At 43.9% G+C, this 19513-nt stretch overlaps 1 protein-coding gene across 1 annotated transcript in view; it reads right to left on the reverse strand.

Moving 5' to 3' along the window:
* LOC111871808 (farnesyl pyrophosphate synthase) overlaps window positions 1-17348 on the reverse strand; it is a 36303-nt gene extending 18955 nt beyond the window's left edge. The window contains exons 1-2 of the mRNA XM_033754420.1: window positions 17143-17348; window positions 3054-3222 (exon numbers count right to left, since the gene is read on the reverse strand). Of these exons, the coding sequence (XP_033610311.1) occupies window positions 3054-3222; window positions 17143-17297 (324 nt within the window). The 5' untranslated portion in view covers window positions 17298-17348. The remainder of the gene's footprint in view (window positions 1-3053; window positions 3223-17142) is intronic.
* Between the last annotated feature and the right edge of the window lie 2165 nt (window positions 17349-19513).

A 19513-nucleotide genomic window follows, 5' to 3' on the forward strand; every position in this document is an offset into this window, starting at 1 on the left:
TGCAGTCTGCTTTTACCGGTTCTCACGGTCTCTCCGCTTGCAGATTTCTTATATTTTTTCTTCTGCCCTGAAGATGGAGGCGATACGTTCCTCCGAAACGTCGGTTAACACCACATATACACGGTGCCAAATCCCAGAAGACTACTTTATTCATAGTCACCGCCGTGAAAGCCTCAAATCTCACACAGTCCTGCTGTTGTTTCGAAGCAACTGAATTTCGTCACATTCTCAGTTTATGTATTCGCTATCCTTAAATTCTGATTGCGTTCATGGATACGTGTGGCAACTCAAGCATTCAAAACACGTGTATATAATGACACGTGCCTACTGTGACGCTAACGAGCAAGTTACTGGCTATATAAGGGCGACGCGCAAGTAGGGCATTGTATGAAGAACAGCTCAATATCCCGGACTATTTAAGTCAGTACATGCATTCTCTGTGATTTTACCAGTAACGATATACCGCGCACCGGGGTTCACGCAAACTAACCGATTTGTTTCGAAAATGTGGGTATCGCAGCTGAAATGCCATCCTGCTAGACAACTCACGCTAACAGTAACCAACACTGGCAAGCAAGTTTTATGATTCAAGAGCTATTTTCAAAAACATACAAACAAACGGGAATTCAAAATGGAAAGTAAGGTCAGTCAGAATGTTTCATCTTCGGAACTGCTCAAAGGATTTCCATGTAATTTGGTATCGCTGGGCAAATTTACAGATAGTCCCTGTCCATTCAGTGAAAACAAATAAGTAATAAAATAAGCTCCGATACAAGTACAGACTCCTGTGTTCAGTAATATTAAAAAAAAAAGGCTAGCCATAGAAAGAAGCGTACATGGAACTACAAGTTTTGCATGAAACATGTCTCAAAGTAACCTGTAAGCAACGCAATCATCAAAGATTATACTTTGTTTGAACGAAAATCTTATAGGTTCGCTGATGCGTAAGTTCTCTCTGGGGGACGCACGTGCGGAAGAACACGAATGTGTTAAGGTCATGCCAGCCAGGCCCCTCAGCTTGCCCACTCCCGCGCACAGATAAGTCAGCTCTGACTGAGTACGTGCCTGGGAGCAGGTTGGCAGGCGTTCATGTACGTCCCGCATATCTCAGTCGGTAGGCTACAGGCTGGACGATCATGGAAAACGGGGGTTGATTCCCAAAAAGGCAAGAGCTTTATCTCTTTCACTCTGCGTCCACCTAGCTATGTGGTCCACAGAGCCTCCTTTCAAATGGATATAGGAGGAGGGATAATTTAGCCGGTACAGCGACGGGTTTCGGGCTGGAAGGCCGGGGTTCGATTCCCGGCGACGGCAAGATATTTCTCTTGCGCACAGCATTCAGAGCGACTCTGGGGCCCACCCAGCCTCCTATCCAATGTGTACCGGGGGGGGGGGGGGAGATAACCGCTCACCTCCATCTAGTACCGGGCTTAAGAAAGAGTGGAGCCAAACCTCCTTCATGGCGTATTGCAGAGGGATAACTGTATGTACGTTATGTATCACTGCCAAGAGCTCGACTGTGCTCACGCAAACTGAGTTCTGTTCCATAACTGGTACTTGACGTATATACGAAAATTAAATTCAGTTCCTTCCGCTTTAAACAAAGGCACAGACTTGGAGCACTTAAGAAAGTGTTCAAAATTCACTCTGTATCGGAAAAACTGTCCAATCCCGAGGATGTAATGTCTGTTGCTTCCTTAAGACGCCGACAGCATCTTAGTTTGAATCGTGTAGAAGGGCAGTATGACAGATGAATGATTAACTGACGTGATCGTGGTCTATTCGAGGTACCACGTGGAATTCTGGGCCGCCATACGGATCATATATACACAGGTCCTACTGCATTCAATCAACAATGGCTCTACAGCCCTTTGTTCGGCCACGGCCGCTTTTTCAGTTTCGTAATCCTGTACACAGCCGGCAGGACTCCTTGGACGGGGGATTAGTCCATCGCAAGGCCGTTATCTACATAGATGACGGCACAAACACAGAATTCGAACCCACGCCCACAGTGTTCGAGCAGAGGAAGACAGGTCATGCCTAAGACCGAGCGGCTAGATGATCGACAGGTCCTGTTGTATTAAAAAAAGTAACAGGCCGTGAAGGCTCATAGGGCTGTGAGAGGCCGAGGCTCCCGCCTCTTCCAGAAAATCGACTCAAGAGATGGTGGTGAGGATGTCAGCCTTGCGCGCCGGCTACCCTTTAACCCCAGGAAGATTCATAGTACTCATTTCTGTTACAGGCTAAGTCGACCCCAGGGCCATAGTTCAGACAGATGGTTTAAGAAAGTTGAAAATATCCAATGATCCCATCGGGAATCTATCTCGCGACCTTCCAGCTTGTAGCACAGTGTCTCAACCAACTACGCTACCGCGTGCCCCCAAAATGTTTATGTACAGTCACGATCAAACTGAGAATGATGGGATTTTTTGGGCATGTACAACCCAAAGGACATAACAGAAATGCATACAAAGTTTACTTAGGAAAGTCCGAAAGAAAGAGATCGCCTGAAAAACGTAGTTGACAGAGGATAATATTAAAACGGATCTGAAAGAAATAGGATGGAAGGATCTGGATTGAATTCATCTGGCTTGAGACAAGAGACCAGTCTTGTAATCACGGTAATGAACATTCGGATCCCGTAAAATGCATGGAATTACTTGACTTGGTGATCGGCTATCAGCTCGTGAAGGGCTGCTCCTTACTTCGGCCTCCGCTCCATGACCTGTTTTCTTACGCACGGTACCAGTTTATAGCAATGGACTTTACCTTAGCTCAGCAGGTTAGTCGCCGGCTAGGGTCCCATCCCAGGCCAGGTCATGTGGGATTTGCGGTGAACATAGTGGCACTGAGGTAGGTTTTATTACAGTATTTCTTATTCCCCTTACAATTTTCATTCCACCGAGTGGAACACACTCATCATCATCTGTCATCCCAGGATGGTACAATAGGACAAACAATGGCCGACGTACCAAGTGGACTCAGTCCCATCCCACCCCAATAATAATAATAATAATAATAATAATAATAATAATAATAATAAAAGGAATTACCTTGGCAAACCATTTCGTTGCTCTGGGAACATCGAGGTGCCGGCCGGTGTGCGTGAGATCCCTCACGATGTCGGGAAACATCTTGTTGAACTCTAGGAGGCCCGTCTTGTCCGGTGCTGACCCCGTTTCGCCTGGTGAGACCCAGGGCACTTGACGGGCCAACGAGTTGCTACAACAAACGACGTCAGGAATGGATTTAGCACAAGCCAGCGGCGTCAACAACTTCACTTCACGAGTTCTTAAAAAACGTATAAACTGAGTGTAAAATGGACAGGTCATGTGTGCCTGCTTCTGCAGCCAGATTTATTTGGGGTTCCCCGCTAGAAGCTGTCGGATGAATTTGCATTTAGTGCTTGTCGATAAATGTTAACTGTTATGCTACACTACAGCATCCTGCTGGCTCAGTCGGTTACACTTATGCGTCTTCTGCACACAACACGCCCAAATGATGTTCTTGTGCATATTACACGACACTGTGGAGACTGTGTAGGGACGGATTATAGATGAATTGCCAGGAAACGGTCTGGACCTAATGGAGGTACTATCCCGGCATTTGCCCAGACGGACCGAATAAAACCATGACAAATCTCGATCATGGTAGCCAGTGCCCCAGGCCGAAATTTAAACTAAACACCTCCAGAATACAGGCCTAGAGCGTTATTTCTAGATCAGCCTGTTCGGTAATCATTTATTAATTGCTATGTCACAGTTATGTTCGTTCCTAAGATAAAAGGTTTTGACCACTACACGCAAGTCTTCAAGCGGTTACACGCGTTTATGTTCTGCTCCGTGGGCTGATACACTGCCAGATGTATAGAGACGTTACAGACAAAACAGGGCATTGCTTCGACATTTTATTAAAATCGAGGTTAAGATTAGAACTGGAGACAATGTCGTTATTATGACTTGAGTTCGGTTCAGCATTTCCATATCTGATGTTCTGATTTCGCTATTTCTTGTTCTCTGTTCGCTGAAGTTTTTAGGTTATTCTTTTTGTTCTCTGATGTTTGCTTTGGTCTTGGTTGCTCATGAAATCTGGATGGCATATAGCTACTTTACGTAACCTACAAATTCAGCCTAACATAATTTTGAGAAACAACTACCACGAGAAAAAATAGGTCTTGAAACAATTCACAAACCTACATTTAATGATATAAACAATTCTAATCTGAACTCTTCTTGATATGGTAAATATTTAACGAGAAACAAAGATACCAATTTCCCTTTTGGCCCTATCTGCAGCGCTAACTCTGTGACAACAGACTAACACGCGAGCGTTTGTTACAACCGGATACTCAAAACGGCAAAGAGTGTAATTAGAAAGCGAGTGTGCGATGTTCTCTGTACATGGACTGTGGAATGCACGAACGGCGCCCGTCACACCACACGTCCTAGTCATGACTTGTGTTGTCCATACTGCGTGAATTATTTGCACTCAGAGCACAAAATGAAGATATCCGTCCGTCCGTAGATTTGAGTGAAACCTGCTACGGGGGCTCAGCGCTTGAAGTGTTACAACCACTCACATTAAAATTTGGTGGAAAACTGGAGTTTGGAAACCGAAGCAAGTTAGCAGAAACAATGAACAGGGGATCTGTCCCATATCTGAAAAACAGGTCGACTGGAGCCACATACTGAAGTGTAATGGAACACAGATTTGGAGGGGCACATTTTGTACAAGAGATTTCTTTACTTTATTCCTTCACCACAATAAGAAATGTGGACACACCACACGTTCGCCTTTTCTTGCAACAAGCTTCAGCTCATTAAGACATCATCAGGTATTTTACTTTTCTTACATTCACTTGTATTCGTCTGCTGATATTCTTACAGTGGCCAATGTTCACATATTGGAATACTGGATACTTTAATGACATGAAAGATAAATGGATGGCAGTGAGGTCAGCCTTACGCTCCAGCCGCCCTTTACCCCCAGAAGATTCCTGGTACTCATTTCTATTTGGGGCTGAATCGACCCCAGGGCCATAGTGCGGCAGGAAGGAGTTGGTCAACTGGAAAATCTAATGACGTCACTGGAAGCCGAACCCGCGATTTCCCGGCTTGTAGCATAGTGTCTTCACCGACTACACTACCGCGTACTTCCGAACAAGAGGTTTGGGTATAGCGATCCATAAATAGGCATTAAGGAGGAGAGTAAGCTGCAAGAATGAAGAGCACAGAAATGACAGACAAGTGAAACACATATGATTAAATATGAAATGTGAGGGAACGGCAAGGAAAGTATATGAAAGGAAGAGATTTAGGTGACTGGTGATTAGCAGAACCGGAGAATGAGACGAGGGAGTCAAACTCCGGCACACCAAACTGTAATGGAACTAACAAAGCATTTAAGCCAAGACCTTTCTTATCGTGGTTCATACTCCTCCACTAGGACTTCATTTACGTACGAATGCACGCTGCTATATTTATTTACAATAGCTATAAATAATCGAAAATATAAATCTATTGGACATATACCTATTTTTAAATTGTTAATACAGTTTGCGAAGTTTATTTCGAGAAATTTCTGGAAGAATAAAAATTTCGATGCCTCTCTACATGTCATAAAAAATCTTTCCGGGGGTAGGCGAATTCTGAGAACTGTTTAAAATATAGTTTCAACCACGCACGGTTCTGGCCACGTCAGTAAGATGTAGCTGCAATCGGTTAAACGCTTTGACACATATTTCGTGACTGTACAGGAACATTTTATTGCTTACTGTAAACCAGAGGGGCTGTAAGGCTATTCAGGTCCCTGCTGTCACTGTACGGCCTCACAGGGACCTGCAACAACGTGCAGAAGTTCATTCTTCGACTACAGGCAGATTTGGGGAGTAAGTAAAGTAAATCTATCCCTGTAACAGGCCATGAAGGCCCATAGGGTTGTGATACGTTGAGGGTCCCACATTTTCTAGACAATCGGCTCAAAGATGGCGGTAAGGTTCTCAGCCTTACGCACCGGTCGCGCTTTACTCCCCAGGAAAATTATTTAATTAATTCTTGGTACTCATTTCTGTTAGAGGCTGAGTCGACCCCAGGGCCATAGTGCGGCTGGAAGGATTAGGTCAATTGAAAAGAATCCAATGACCTCATCGGGACTTGATCCCGCGACCTTCCGGCTTGTAGCATAGTGCCTCAACCAACTGCGCTACCGCGTGCCAGATTTGGGGAGGGAGAGTCGATTAAGTTTATGCGGGCTCTATTTCAAGGGGTCTCCTTGTCACAAAATCTGAGAACCCTTGTCACAGGTAACAGGGAGGTAAGTGACTGTAATCACGGCCGGGCCACAGGCTGCCCTCCGTCAGATGTTTCATGGTCCCATTCTTTTCGACGAATACTGCGATAATTCCTTTAAATAGACCACGATCTTTTCTAATTCCTTACGTACTCACAATTTATGATCACCTTCCCATGTCGTTCGAAATTACATGACCACCTCAGAAGAAAGATGTCGTTAAATAGCACAAAAACAGTCACATGCCTAAATGTCTTTTCCGTGGTTTTAGTCCGCAAGCGAACTATACCGACCGAGCGACCGCAGCTTGTCGGCGGAGGTGGTGCCAGTTTCAGCTGATAGAGAGTGTCACGTGGTTAGCACAACGGATCCCCAAGGACGTTAATTTCGGTTTCCTAGACCGGAGCCATTATTTCCCTGAACTAGCTCCTCAGTTATCCTCATGAGCTCGAGCGGACCTCGTTCCAAACCCACTACTTCTCAGAAAATCTGGTAACGCCGGGAATCGAACCCGGGACCTCTGGATCTGTAGCCAGGAACTCTGACCACTAGACCACAGAGGCGGTCTTTTCAAACGACTATCTGAACAAATTATGGTGACATAAGCCTGTCTTGTACCCAGGCATGACTGCGAACTTCGGAGTAAATTGTGGAGACCCCACAGACACTGCGAAGTAGCAAGTCATCTGACAGTCTCGCGCGCGCATTTCTAGTTGCAGAAAAATATTTGCACGTAGATTTGTGTCTAAAGACTTGAATAAACAGCGCCAAGAACCCCGAACCAGCCCGAACCTGATTACATTTTCCCCCCTTCCATTTCATTTCTCTGCATAGCAAACACGAAGAGCTTCCGAAAAGCTGCGTGTCATATAATTTAAAAATAAAGATCACTACGCCGTGCAGGAGCTGAAAAAGATGGCGGCTGCTCGGCTAGTCAAGGTATTTTGAAATGTTCTGGACACTGTCTTGCTGTAAGAGAATCTGACCACATCCTTCATGCCAGATTTTAGTACAAGCCATTTTAATATTATCCCCTTATTTGTAGACTATTTGCTTTACACCACCGTCCTACCGAGCAAGTTGATGCATCGACAATGCCCTAGATTTGCATTCGGAAGGTTCTCAGTTCGAATCTCGGCTGGGACACATGGCTACAGTGGCTGAAATTCTTTATGCCGTCCAGTCACGAGCCGCCAGGATATTTCGATTAGGCTACGCCCGCTTCTTTCCTAATCCTACACAAATCAGTTTTCGCTGTCATCCTACCATTCGGTGCTGTAGAACAGTGATTCCCAAACTTTTTCGATGAGCCACAATTTGTTTACAGATGCATGTGCGTTATGAAAGCGCTGTTATATAACTCTCATGCAGAAGGTGACGTTCTTTCTGCTCTTGTCATGAGCCACATTTATTCACATGCTAATGCAAAGAGGCTCTAAATTAAGTTACAGAAAACATGTTTCCACGTCAGAATCTATTCTGAGACATTTACGGTCGTGTCATTCAACCCGTGTGCATGATGCGAGCTCGTTACATCCGAGGAGCGCGTCCTCCGACAGGCTGACACAAAGATTTCCGCCAACGGCCGTGTGCAGGTGGCAATGAACGAACAGGACATGGAAATATGATTGGATGGTTAACACTCTAGCCTTGTTTTTGGGACATTTCAGGTTCGATTCTATGCCAGGAGACCGGATCTCTTCAGCCCAGACAGACAAATACCTGAACTACTCGTATATCACAAAATAAGCCATGACAGGTTAGGTTAGATATAGGGTGGCGCAAAAAGGTGGGAATTTTGAATGTGATGTTGGCAGCAGTGTGAGGGGAGAAGAAATGTGAAGAGGGTGGTAAGTTGTAGAGTAGCAGTGGAGGTTTAGTAGCCATGGAACAGTTGAACGTTCAAGAATGCGTAGTAGCCGTGCGGGCTTATTATCGACACGGCGACAGTTTGGTTGAGGCCTTACGGGAGTTTAGGCGGCATTTCAACCTTGCCCCTCGTGCCCACGCTCCATCTGAACATGCAATTCGAACGTGGGTTCCAAATTTCGAAGAGACTGGTTCAGTGGGAAAGAGAAAGTCTTCTGGTCGTCCAGGAAGTGCTTGGACTCCGGAAAATGTCGAAGCCGTGCAAGCCTCCGTCTTGAGAAGTCCACATCGCTCAGTACGGAAAGTCGCAGCGGCAGTGACTGTAAGTCGTCGGTCTGTCCAGAGAATACTCCATGAACTCAAGTTTCATCCCTATAAACTGCAACTGGTGCAAGAACTGAAACCTAATGACCATTTGTTGCGCCGACAGTTTTGTGAAGCAATAATGAACAAAACTGACGAGAATGATGATTTCATTGAAAATCTGTGGATGTCAGACGAAGCTCATTTTCATTTAAACGGGTATGTGAACAAGCAGAACTGTCGGTACTGGGCACAAGAAAATCCTGCTGTTCATCAACGACCTCTACACAGCCCCAAGGTGCAGTTTCGGCTCGAAGGGTGATAGGACCATATTTTTTTGAAGAAATCGCAAGAAACACGGTGACAGTAACTTCTGAGCGTTATGTAACCATGCTTGAGACGTTTCTTGCTGCAAGAATTCACAGTGTACCGAACATTGATATCGAAAACACTTGGTTTCAACAGGACGGGGCGACCGCACACACCGCACGAGTGTCAATGGCAGCGGTCAGGCGTCTGTTCCCCAGACTTATCAGTGTGTGATTTTTATTTATGGGGTTATTTGAAGAGCGTGGTCTACGATACACGCCCCACAACCCTAGCCGAACTTAGAAGACGAATAACAGAAGAGATCACAGCAATACAACCCGACACTTTGCTCCGAGCCATGCGCAATTTTCAGGATCGACTTGCAGAGTATTCGGCAAGATGGACATCATTTTCGCGATGTTATTTTCTAACTGTGAGTTATTTTTAAATTTCCACTGTAGAAGTTCACATTGTGTACCTTGATTAAATTAAAAAAAAAATGTATTTTTTTCTCCGTTTTCAAAAGTTCCCATCTTTTTGCGCCATCCTGTATAAACGGTGTTTTGGGGCATAATTTAATGCTATATCCCGGCATCTGAGTGGAGCGCCCGAGGAAGATGGCGAAAACATTCATTTGGGGAAACCGAACAGGCTGATCTAGCGTAAGGTTCCCATACTGCTTTTTTTAACGGGACATTTCCATTTTCCCCCTAAAAACCGGGACATTTGGTAAAAACGGGACACGATAAAAATTAATAATAACAAAAAAAAGATACATTGAGAAATGTAAACACACAAAAATGAACTGAAAATTAATAATTTAGAAACATGACACTTAAAAAAATCATACAAAAATAAAATGTAGGTCGAACTCTGAGAAAGCTTTCCCAGTCGCCTGAATATTTGTCTCATTTGTGAACCTGTTCCAGAAACACCTTTTCTTTTGATATTTGGGAAAAGAACTCTGAACAAGAGAAATTAAAGTGGGTCTTCACAATGGTCAAGGCCTTCACTGTTTCTATTTTAAGTCTGCTTTTTTCACCTGACCATAACATATTTATTATTGGAAAAACACGCTCAATCGGTGCATTACATCCTGGCAGCGGCAAACAAAAACTAGTTAGACATTTCATGTTAACAGCATTTATGTTCCCCTCTGTAAAATGAGCCAACATTTCACGCCACTCCTCAGTAACATTTTGGTCATTTTTTTTTTCATTCCACATTTCCGATTTCTTTTGCGACATTTTTGCACACGTGAAAACTCATCAAGCAAGTGATCTTCATTCAGTGACAACTCAGGTACCATAGGCTTCATGAAAACAGTTAACTTGTACACTGTTCCAAGCCACCTTTTCACTTCAAACTGATCTAATCCATTGGCTGAAGAGGCATAAGAAACGGCAAACAACATTCCTGAATATATTCAGTGCTGGTATCACAGAAGTCTTCTGCACAGTTATTAAACTATTCAATGGTTATATGTCCTTCTCTTTCTAGTTCTTGCAGCTGATCTCTCACAGCAGTTGTAACATATCTCTCTGTCTTCCTACAATTTAACTTGTCTAACAGTTTGCTAATTTCATTCTTCACTTCAATTATTGTGGTATCATGCTTTTCAATAACTTTGATCGTCTGGGAAAAGGTTTCTAATTGGCTGGCAAGGAAATAAAAGTGGGTTTCAAAGAAATACTGAAAGCTGATGGGCACTTCTCAGGGGAAAGGAAATAAGATGTTACTGCAGAGAAAGTATCAAAAATTCTCTGTACTGCAGGCAAGAGGGAGAGCCATCTTGTCTTGTTATGACCCAAAACAGTTTTATCCTCTGTTTCGGTGAATTCACAAAATGATTTCAGTTCCTCAGTTCATACAGAATAAATGCGGAAATAATGCTGATCTTGTTAATTATTGACTGAAGATCTATAGGCAGTATCCGTCGTTGTATAGTATCTTATTTCAAGGTCGTTGCCTAGCAACAGGACTACATGCCACAATATAATGTGATAAATGAACAACGTATGGCATTTTTGTCGCACAGGGGACGATGTATATGAAGAAGTTCTGCCGGTCATTAACATATCAGCGTTCTTAACTCATTGTTCACATTACACATGCGTCTACACGACTAAACACAAACAAATCATGCTGACTAATAGGAGGAAAATGTGCGAAGATAAAATGATAAACCTAACTAAACAAGAGACAAAGATGCGGGGCTGATCGGATGATGTGGTCAGCCTACTTGTAACCGCGAATGTGCCTGAATTACTAACACAAAATGAAGGCGCAACGAGGTTTCAAATCTTGTTAGGGTTTGAACCCAGATCCACTCATTTCACATAACGTGTACTGTGAGGTGCAAGATTTAGACGGCATGGCAGGGGCTTAAGGCTAATATTCTCAGCGGTCCGAATCTAAGCTTTTAATGCAATCTTATTTACAGAATATGTCCCAATTTAATGCGCCCCCCCCATCCCTTTTGTTAGGATTAGATTGACGGAATATACGGTGCTGGAAATTCCCGTTCCACAGGCAGGGAATCTCTTGATCAGATGAGCTACTACAAGCTTCTCAAGTAGAGCTGTGCTGCATGGAATGAGTTAACTGCAGGAAACTCAATGAACAATATTTATTTATCAGTTTATAGGCACGACAAAATTATCAACGTGCTAAGCAGTTTGAAAATTCTTAATTGACAAATTTAACAGTTAATTGCTGTTTCGAGAAAACAGAACAAGCGATGAGTTTTCGATGGTGGGAGGGGGGGATTTGTATGCAAAATATGCACATTATACTGCTGAAAATGCAGTGTTATTTCCTTATTTGCCATATTTTATGTGAAATGGGGCACAGCTGCTTAACAAATGATTGATAATGGACCATTAGGACTGAGCCACGATACTGCTATCAGGTTCATCTGTTGCGAAATGGTTATCATTGTGTAACCCTATTCCGCTGAGGTCGAGTGTGAAGAGATACCACTTGTTATTCTTCTCTGCTCTCCATGGGCTGTTCTACTTCCGAGCAGTCCCTCCCTAATCAGTGGGATTTCGTTTCTATGATAGTAGGAGTTTTCACTTCGAGTATACAAGGAAGAAGCTGCGATTTCCTCAACAAGAAATCGTCGTTTGCATCGGTCTCCAAACTGATACCTGACCTCAGGCCACATCCTCACACCCATTCTATGTAAGATTTATTTTAATTGTAAGATTTATCCTTCCGTCTGGGGTACGCGGTAGCGTTGTTGATTGAGGCACTATGCTACAAGCCAGAAGGCCCCACGATTGAATCCCGATGAGGTCACTGAATTTTTCAATTGACGTAATCCTTCCACCCGCACTGTCGCCCTAGAGTCTCTTGAAACGCGCTGTTCTTCAGGAACGCGACACTAGAGGTGGGCGAGCGGCAGCAACATTTCAACGCACAGCAAGCCGCTCAGAGGGCCCAGCATCGCAGAGACGTGAAGCGCTAGATAAAGGAAGAATCATATCTTCAAACAAGACACGGCAGCAGCGTCCTCGTTTGACGGGCTCTGACCTGACAAACTAAAACGGCTACTAGTACTTGTGTCACTCTTCCATACAGTTCTAGCTCTCGCTAATGCTCGATAAGACTTCGGCTTCAGCAGATTCACTCACAGTCTAACTCAGGCCTCTACACGTCTCACGCACAAAGCTGTAGGCTTCTAAAACGTACTGGGTTATATAACTTAAAAATCAGTAGCTACCGCCATTCTTCAGCTTCAGCAGCACACACTTCGTGCTGTAGTGACAAGAACACAACCGTTGTCACGCTCTGGGCACGTGAAAGACCGACTGAATACACATATTCGACATCAAAAGCGGTCTATGTGACATTCAGTCCGGCACCCCACCCAGGCAGGCCCGCGGTGGCTCACGGGCCCGATTGGAATGCCTTATTTGGAGGTTATGTCTGTATGTCACCTAGTATAGCAATGCCAAAACCGTTAGGTTGAATGTATTAAAGCAGATGAGGCCGATTTTCACCAAAATATGTCCAGAAGTTACAATTTTCAGCCATACTGTTCCATATTTAAGTCTACTCCACAAAAAAGAAAAAGCCATATATCCCATAAACCCATCCGTAGATTTTGTTGAACTTTGATGTGGGGTACTTCCGCTCCCATATCGTTACACATAATTTCGGTAACTCCGAAGACCGCCGTTGGTAATTTTATTGTGGCGTATACCCTTTCCATTGTTTCCGAGGTTGCATTCCATTAAGTAGGCTTAGTGATAACCTTTACACTGCCTGTTTTGTTATCTGCGTTCTTCAAGAAATCGTAAACAAGGAACATATGTAACAAAGTCCATGCTCGATTACATCTGCCTACCTGTCCAGTGAACAGAACACAGACACGTCCCTTTGGCACAAGCGACAATTTCTGTGCGAAATGTGATGTAGATGAGTCATCGCTATATATAGCTCACCAGATCTGTGCGACACTTGTGTCTGTCATCAAAACAGACAATTCCAGTTCTCAGTAAGAACTGTTACCATGGGCGCCGGTGGGGGGAGGGGGAATCAGGCAATATACCCCCTCCTGAATTTTGGTGAAAATATCAAGACCGAAGAAAAAATAAATGGGGGAATCAGGTATCTGCCCCTCCTGAATTTCTGTGAAAATACAAGACCGAAGTAAAAAGAAATTGGGACGGGGGAACTTCATGCTTCCTGAAAAAAAAAACTCAGAACGGAGAGCACCGACATTCTAAATGAGATATTCATGTAGCCGAAGTAAGAATACCTACCTGCAGCAATGTATTTTGGCTTAAAGAGAGGGCGACTTTTCCACTGCTACTTTTGCCTTCTTCTTTGTGTAAGGATTGTGGAATTTTGCAATTTTAAAATAGGACTGGTCCGAACGACGATAACAAGTTTTATCAAAGGCTAGAATTCTTCACAAATACTATTACTGATAAACTAAGTTCAGAAGTTCGTAGGGCTCAAGCGTTATGTCGGCACAACTTGATAACATCAGAACTCTTCAATTAATTTGCCGGAAAAATAGTTTTTATCTGGCAGACGAACAGGAAAAGCAAAGTATATTCTTCGTTCTTCATACCAAGCCGGGTTGGCATATCACTTCTATTCCAAAGGTGCCTGTCACGAATCTCCTAAGTTCATCGTGGGTTTTCCCAGTCCCTCCAGAAAATTCCGGCACAGTACCTCGATTAACCCACGACAGCTTCCTTCCTAATCCTTTCCAATTCACCATTCGATATCATCCTATCAATGGACCATGTACAGAAAGAAAATAATGGGCATACACTGCACTAAGAAGGGCAGCAAGGTTACCCTTCACCCTAACTAACTCAATGGAGCTGAGTCCTTGTTGACACACCGCCAGTCGCTCAGCTACACAAGAATTTCTCAACATTTTATGGCGGTTCATTACCGTGTCCACAACAGCCATGCGCTGATTCATATCCTGAGCCAGATTAATTCAATCCATACCACCGCGTCCTATTTCTCTAATATCCATTTTAATATTATCCTCCCACCTACGTCTAGGTCTTCCTAGTGGTCTCTTTCCTTCTGGCTTTCCACCAAATCTTTCAAGCGGTGCAAACTGGCGACACCTGGTGCAGTGGAACAGACGCAGCTCCCGCCACTGACTACAGACATATCTCATGCGTCTTGTGCTCAAAATAAATGCGATATCTCGTACGGGCCCCTCGCAACCTCGATTGGGGAGATCCTCAATTTGTAGACGGAAGGAAAGCCCTCCAGGTATGAACGGCACCTGTTAATATACTGAATAAGAAGTCGTGGATACCTCGATTGGGGAGATCCTCAATTTGTAGACGGAAGGAAAGCCCTCCAGGTATGAACGGCACCTGTTAATATACTGAATAAGAAGTCGTGGACGCCCGACACGGGGTAGTCCTCCAGGTTGGGCGGTGGAAGTAACAATTTCTCAGCCGCAAAAAGTCAGCATGTCACGAAATGTTACACAGTTCCTCGGCACGATGGCGCGTCATTGTGGATTTATGACGGGAACTGCAACACTGCCACCAATGGTTCCTGATTCTACTGACAGAACCATTCAATTATTTCCGGATACAGTTACCAAAGAATTCTATGTTCTAGGATATAACGCCGTGTTGTCTGCTTTAAAAATATGTTGACCTTCAATGGACTACAGGTTATGGAACTCTTCCCAACCACCGCCGCGAGAGCCTCATTTACCGTACTATAGCTCCAGTAAGTAAAGTAAGTAAAGGTATCCCTGTAACAGGCCGTGGAGGCCCATAGGGTTGTGAGATGTTGAGGTTCCCACATTTTCTAGACAATCAGCTAATAGATTGCGGTAAGGTTGTCAGCCCTACCCACCGGACGTCCTTTAGCCCCAAGAATATTCCTGATACTCAGTTCTGTTAGAGGTTGAGTCGACACCAGGGCCATAGTGCGGCTGGAAGGATTAGGTAAATTGAAAAAATCCAATGACCTCATCAGGATTCGATCCCGCGACCTTCCGGCTTGTAGCATAGTGCCCCACTATAGCTCCAGTAGCTACACATATTCTTCGGAATGATCTCAGCGATAGGAAACGGGAATAGAATTTGCAGCTGGGAATGGCAGTGATCTTGAGGGCAGATGTCAAGAGAATCTGCAGAGATAAGTCAGATTTAGTGGGAGTGGAGGATGTCAGAGGGGACATGGGTGGCACTGAACTGGCAGACGTTCTCTTGATGGAAACTGGAATGAGATTCACCGTGTAAGAATAGGCTTTCCGGCACATGAGGGAATCACATGGACCACTGTCAGTAACAGCGCGTTATATACATCCACAATCAATTTATTACTTTATGACGGATACGATATTCTGGATTGAAAGTTCTGCTTGACACATGCTAGATTCTTGCTTGACGTACTCTTCGACATTGAAAATGGAGATATGTTCATTCCTTCTCTCACAATACGAGCATTTCCAAGGTAAGAGAATGTTGAGAGATAGCTCAGATGCGTTTAAGCGAGACATCTCGTGCGTAGCGTAGCGTCTGTATTAAGCAGTATTTCATACTGACTTTAAACAAAGTTTTCAAAATTCGAAATATCTCTGTGCACTGAGGAGTTAAGGCATGTGGACAAGACGACAGTAACAGACGGGTAAGGAGAGTGTGCGAATCACTCCTACGAAAGCAGGCAACTTGCATGTATCCTAGCAACAAAACGTGATGATACATGATTGATCATTAATCATATTGAAAATATGTGAATACGACTGTAAAACTAGTGAGACAGGTTGTTGAGGAGCCAGTGAGTGACTGAGGGCCAGCACAGTCCGACCCCTCCGCTTGTCAAAGAGGGGGGCCCCCATTTCAAAACTGTAAAACTAGCGGTCAAGATGGCTGAGGCGGTTATGCCTCTTACTTGCAAGCGGGAGGTACCCTGTCCGATTCACGGCAGGTTTATCGACGGTCCTGCCTGAAATGTTGCATGGGTTTCCTCTGTCCCTACAGCAAATGCTTGGGCAGCACCTTAAATTTAGGCCCTGACCAATTCGTTCCACATCATTTCCAATTCAATATGAACCAATCACTCGATACTACTCAGTTCGACACTCTGGATTGCTGGGTTTCTGGACTTTGTCCATCGTCTGGTATTCTAAAAAACACAACAGAACACAAACGTTTCGGGAACCTGGATCTGTTTGCGTCCTCTGGTGAGGGGGAGGGAATCAACTACTGGGTCTGTCAGAAAAAGCTAACCTCAGTCACTGGGCAACCTACGTTAGCTGTTTCTGGCCGTGCCATTCTTCAGGCGGTTAGTTGCTGACTTCCCACCGCGCTGGCCCGGGCTCGAGCCCAAGTCAGATCACGTGGAATTTGTTGTGCACAAAGTGGAACTGGAGCAGGTTTTCTCCGAGTACTTCGGTTTCCCCTGCCAATTCCCATTCCACCGGCTGCTCCACACTCATCGTCATCGTCATCTATCATCCGGGACGGGTACAATAGGCCAAACAGTGGTCAACATACCAAGTGAACCCAGTCTCACCCCACCCCTCGAAAAATATATTAATAATAAACTTTCTAAGGTACCCGAGAGGGTAGGTGTCTCCCGACCCCTTCACACGACTCAAGGAATGTTACGGCTACTTGAACCTGCTGGGTGGCTGAGAATCACTGACGTAATGTACAGATATCTTTGTAAGAACATTTTTGTATGTGGTGAATATTTAACGAAACGAAATGCAAACCAGTTTCTAGCTCGCACTGTGGCGAGTCCTGGGTCTGCAGTAAATGAACACTAAGGTCAATGGAGTATGCAAATGTGGCGTCCAGACCTATAGTACAAACACGAATACGCTGTATTCTCCGTGTAAGAATGTGTGAAGGCTGTGCTTACTTGAGACGGCGGTGCTCGGTTTGATGACACGCCGAAATCCTTCCTCGAAACGCATCCGTTGCGGCCAGGACTTTGCCATGCGAGAGAACTGCAACATTTGCCGCAGCACTCGGCGATTGGAACGCCAATCTCCGTACGCAACCAGTCACTATCATCCTGATCCTCGCAGCGTACTGGATCCCTGGACAACCAATTGACGGAATATAAATACTGGTACATGTGGAGCGTTGTGATTGAATCAGCTGTTGGTAGCGGATGGAGCTAGGCGCGAAGGTCAAGGATTCATCGCCTCCCTCCACTGCTGCGCTAAAACACGAAACTGCTACGCTGAAAGCAAGCCACTTCACTTTCTCTGTTTAAAATACCTATAGAAGATAACGTCGGAAATGGCTACGCTTAGGGAAAACTGGGCAAGGATTCTCTTCTTCGCCATACCCTCTCTCGAGCCCGCATAATTCCTGTTCAATAGGTACTTACTCGGGGAGCTGAGCCCTTCTGGAGGAGCCGCCAATTCTGCAGCTACTCAAGAATTTCCCAGCATTTCATGGAACCCGAAGGTTCATTACCGCATTCACAAGAACCCTCCACTGGTCCCTATCCTGAGCCAGATCAATCCAATCCATACCATCCCATCCTATCTCTCTAAGATCCATTTTAATATTGTGCACGTACCTATGCCTTGGTCTTCCCTGTGGTCTCTTTCCTTCTGGCTTTCCCACCAATATCCTATATGTATCCCTCGTTTCCCCCATTCGTGCTACATGTCCTGCCCACTTCATCCTCCTTGACTTGATCATTCTAATTATACTTGGAGAAGAGTACAAGTTATGAAGTTCCTCATTAGGTTGAATAGGTACCGGGATAAAGTGGCGGAAACGTGAATGTCACACTCACATTCATAAACTGCAGAGGTTAAGGACGGTTTTTACTCCTTTCCTTCTATATGCCTTAATAAAGTGGTATTTAAGCAGGGGCGCAACGTTCAAAACAAAAGCCTTGAGTCCATCGCAGAACTTGTGGGGGTATGCTAAATCTTGTACTGAATAGAATAACTGTTGGCCTGCAGCAAAACCACAAGCACGAAACAAGGTGGCTGAAGTGGTAAACTTCTGATTTATGTTCAATAGATGAGTGGTTCGAATCCCGACCGGGCACCGACTATACAGACTGAGGTACTTCACAGTAATGTTCTGTCCATGCAGGCAAATGCCAGGACCTTCTGCCAGATCATGATCGCTTCCTTTCACGGCTTTTCCAGTTCATTATTCACTATCATCCAGTAATTCGACGCTATAATCTTAATTTCCGTACCTATAGTGAATAAAGAAAGTGTATGGGTTACGCCACTGAGCATAACTCATTCACGAGCCAATACTTATTGAACATATATATTTATTTCAGATACTGCAGATTGTGTATAATAAATGTGTGGGGGAGAACTATGTTTATGCATTAATTTTCTTTTGGGCATCCACCATAGAAGTACAATAAAGCATTTGCATCACAAATATTCCATTCTAATGGATAAGAAATTCCCAACGTGATCTGTTCAGAGTTTCATTTCATTTTGTATTCAGTTTAGTTACTGTATCTGAATTCACAAGTTTATTTTTTTTATGTATTCTAATTGTAGTGTAATGCACTAAATTAGTTTGTCACATCTGCTAAAAGTTAACTATATAAGTTACATTTACTTGTGTGTGACTGAGAACTACTGCCGAAGCTTACAAGAAGTGAGAAAGTTCGTATCTAGCTGCCATCAGTGAGGTATGAGGCAAAGGTTAGAGGGAGGAATGATTGCTAATTGTTACACTGGTCACAGCGGCTATTTAGTAAACTGAAGTTAGTTAAATGCCTACATTTCTTGAGTGTGTGTGTATATTATTGTTTGTTTTACTTGGAAACCACAGTGACTTTATTTACTATTTTCAAATAATGTTGTACATATGTGACCAGCAAGATGAGCTGTGGAATATTTAGATTATACTTGTAACTGCTATCTGTCTAATGTTGTGGCATTCCTTGATGTATAGGGGTGGACAAGTTTATCTAACTGCCTCTATTTTAGTCCTCTGCTGGAGTAATTTTACCTTGAGTTTCTTTTTACTGACACTGTCTATTTCAGACACCAAAGACATGTTAACTGGAAGAAAATGCTGCAGTTCATAATAATAATACATGCCAAATGTTGAACTTCCATGTTCAGCTTTGTAGAACAAATGTTCTCAAGAAGGATACAATGAATATTGGAATCAACTTATGCAACAAATTACTAAATAAAATTATGTAAGTGGAAAAAATGAGGCACTTTAAAACATATGTGTATATATAAGTGGTGTCCTTTGTCAGTAGTTTAAAGGATGAATAAAAC

The sequence above is a fragment of the Cryptotermes secundus genome, unplaced genomic scaffold, assembly GCF_002891405.2.
Source record: "Cryptotermes secundus unplaced genomic scaffold, Csec_1.0 scaffold873, whole genome shotgun sequence".
Classification (NCBI taxonomy): Eukaryota; Metazoa; Arthropoda; class Insecta; order Blattodea; family Kalotermitidae; genus Cryptotermes; species Cryptotermes secundus.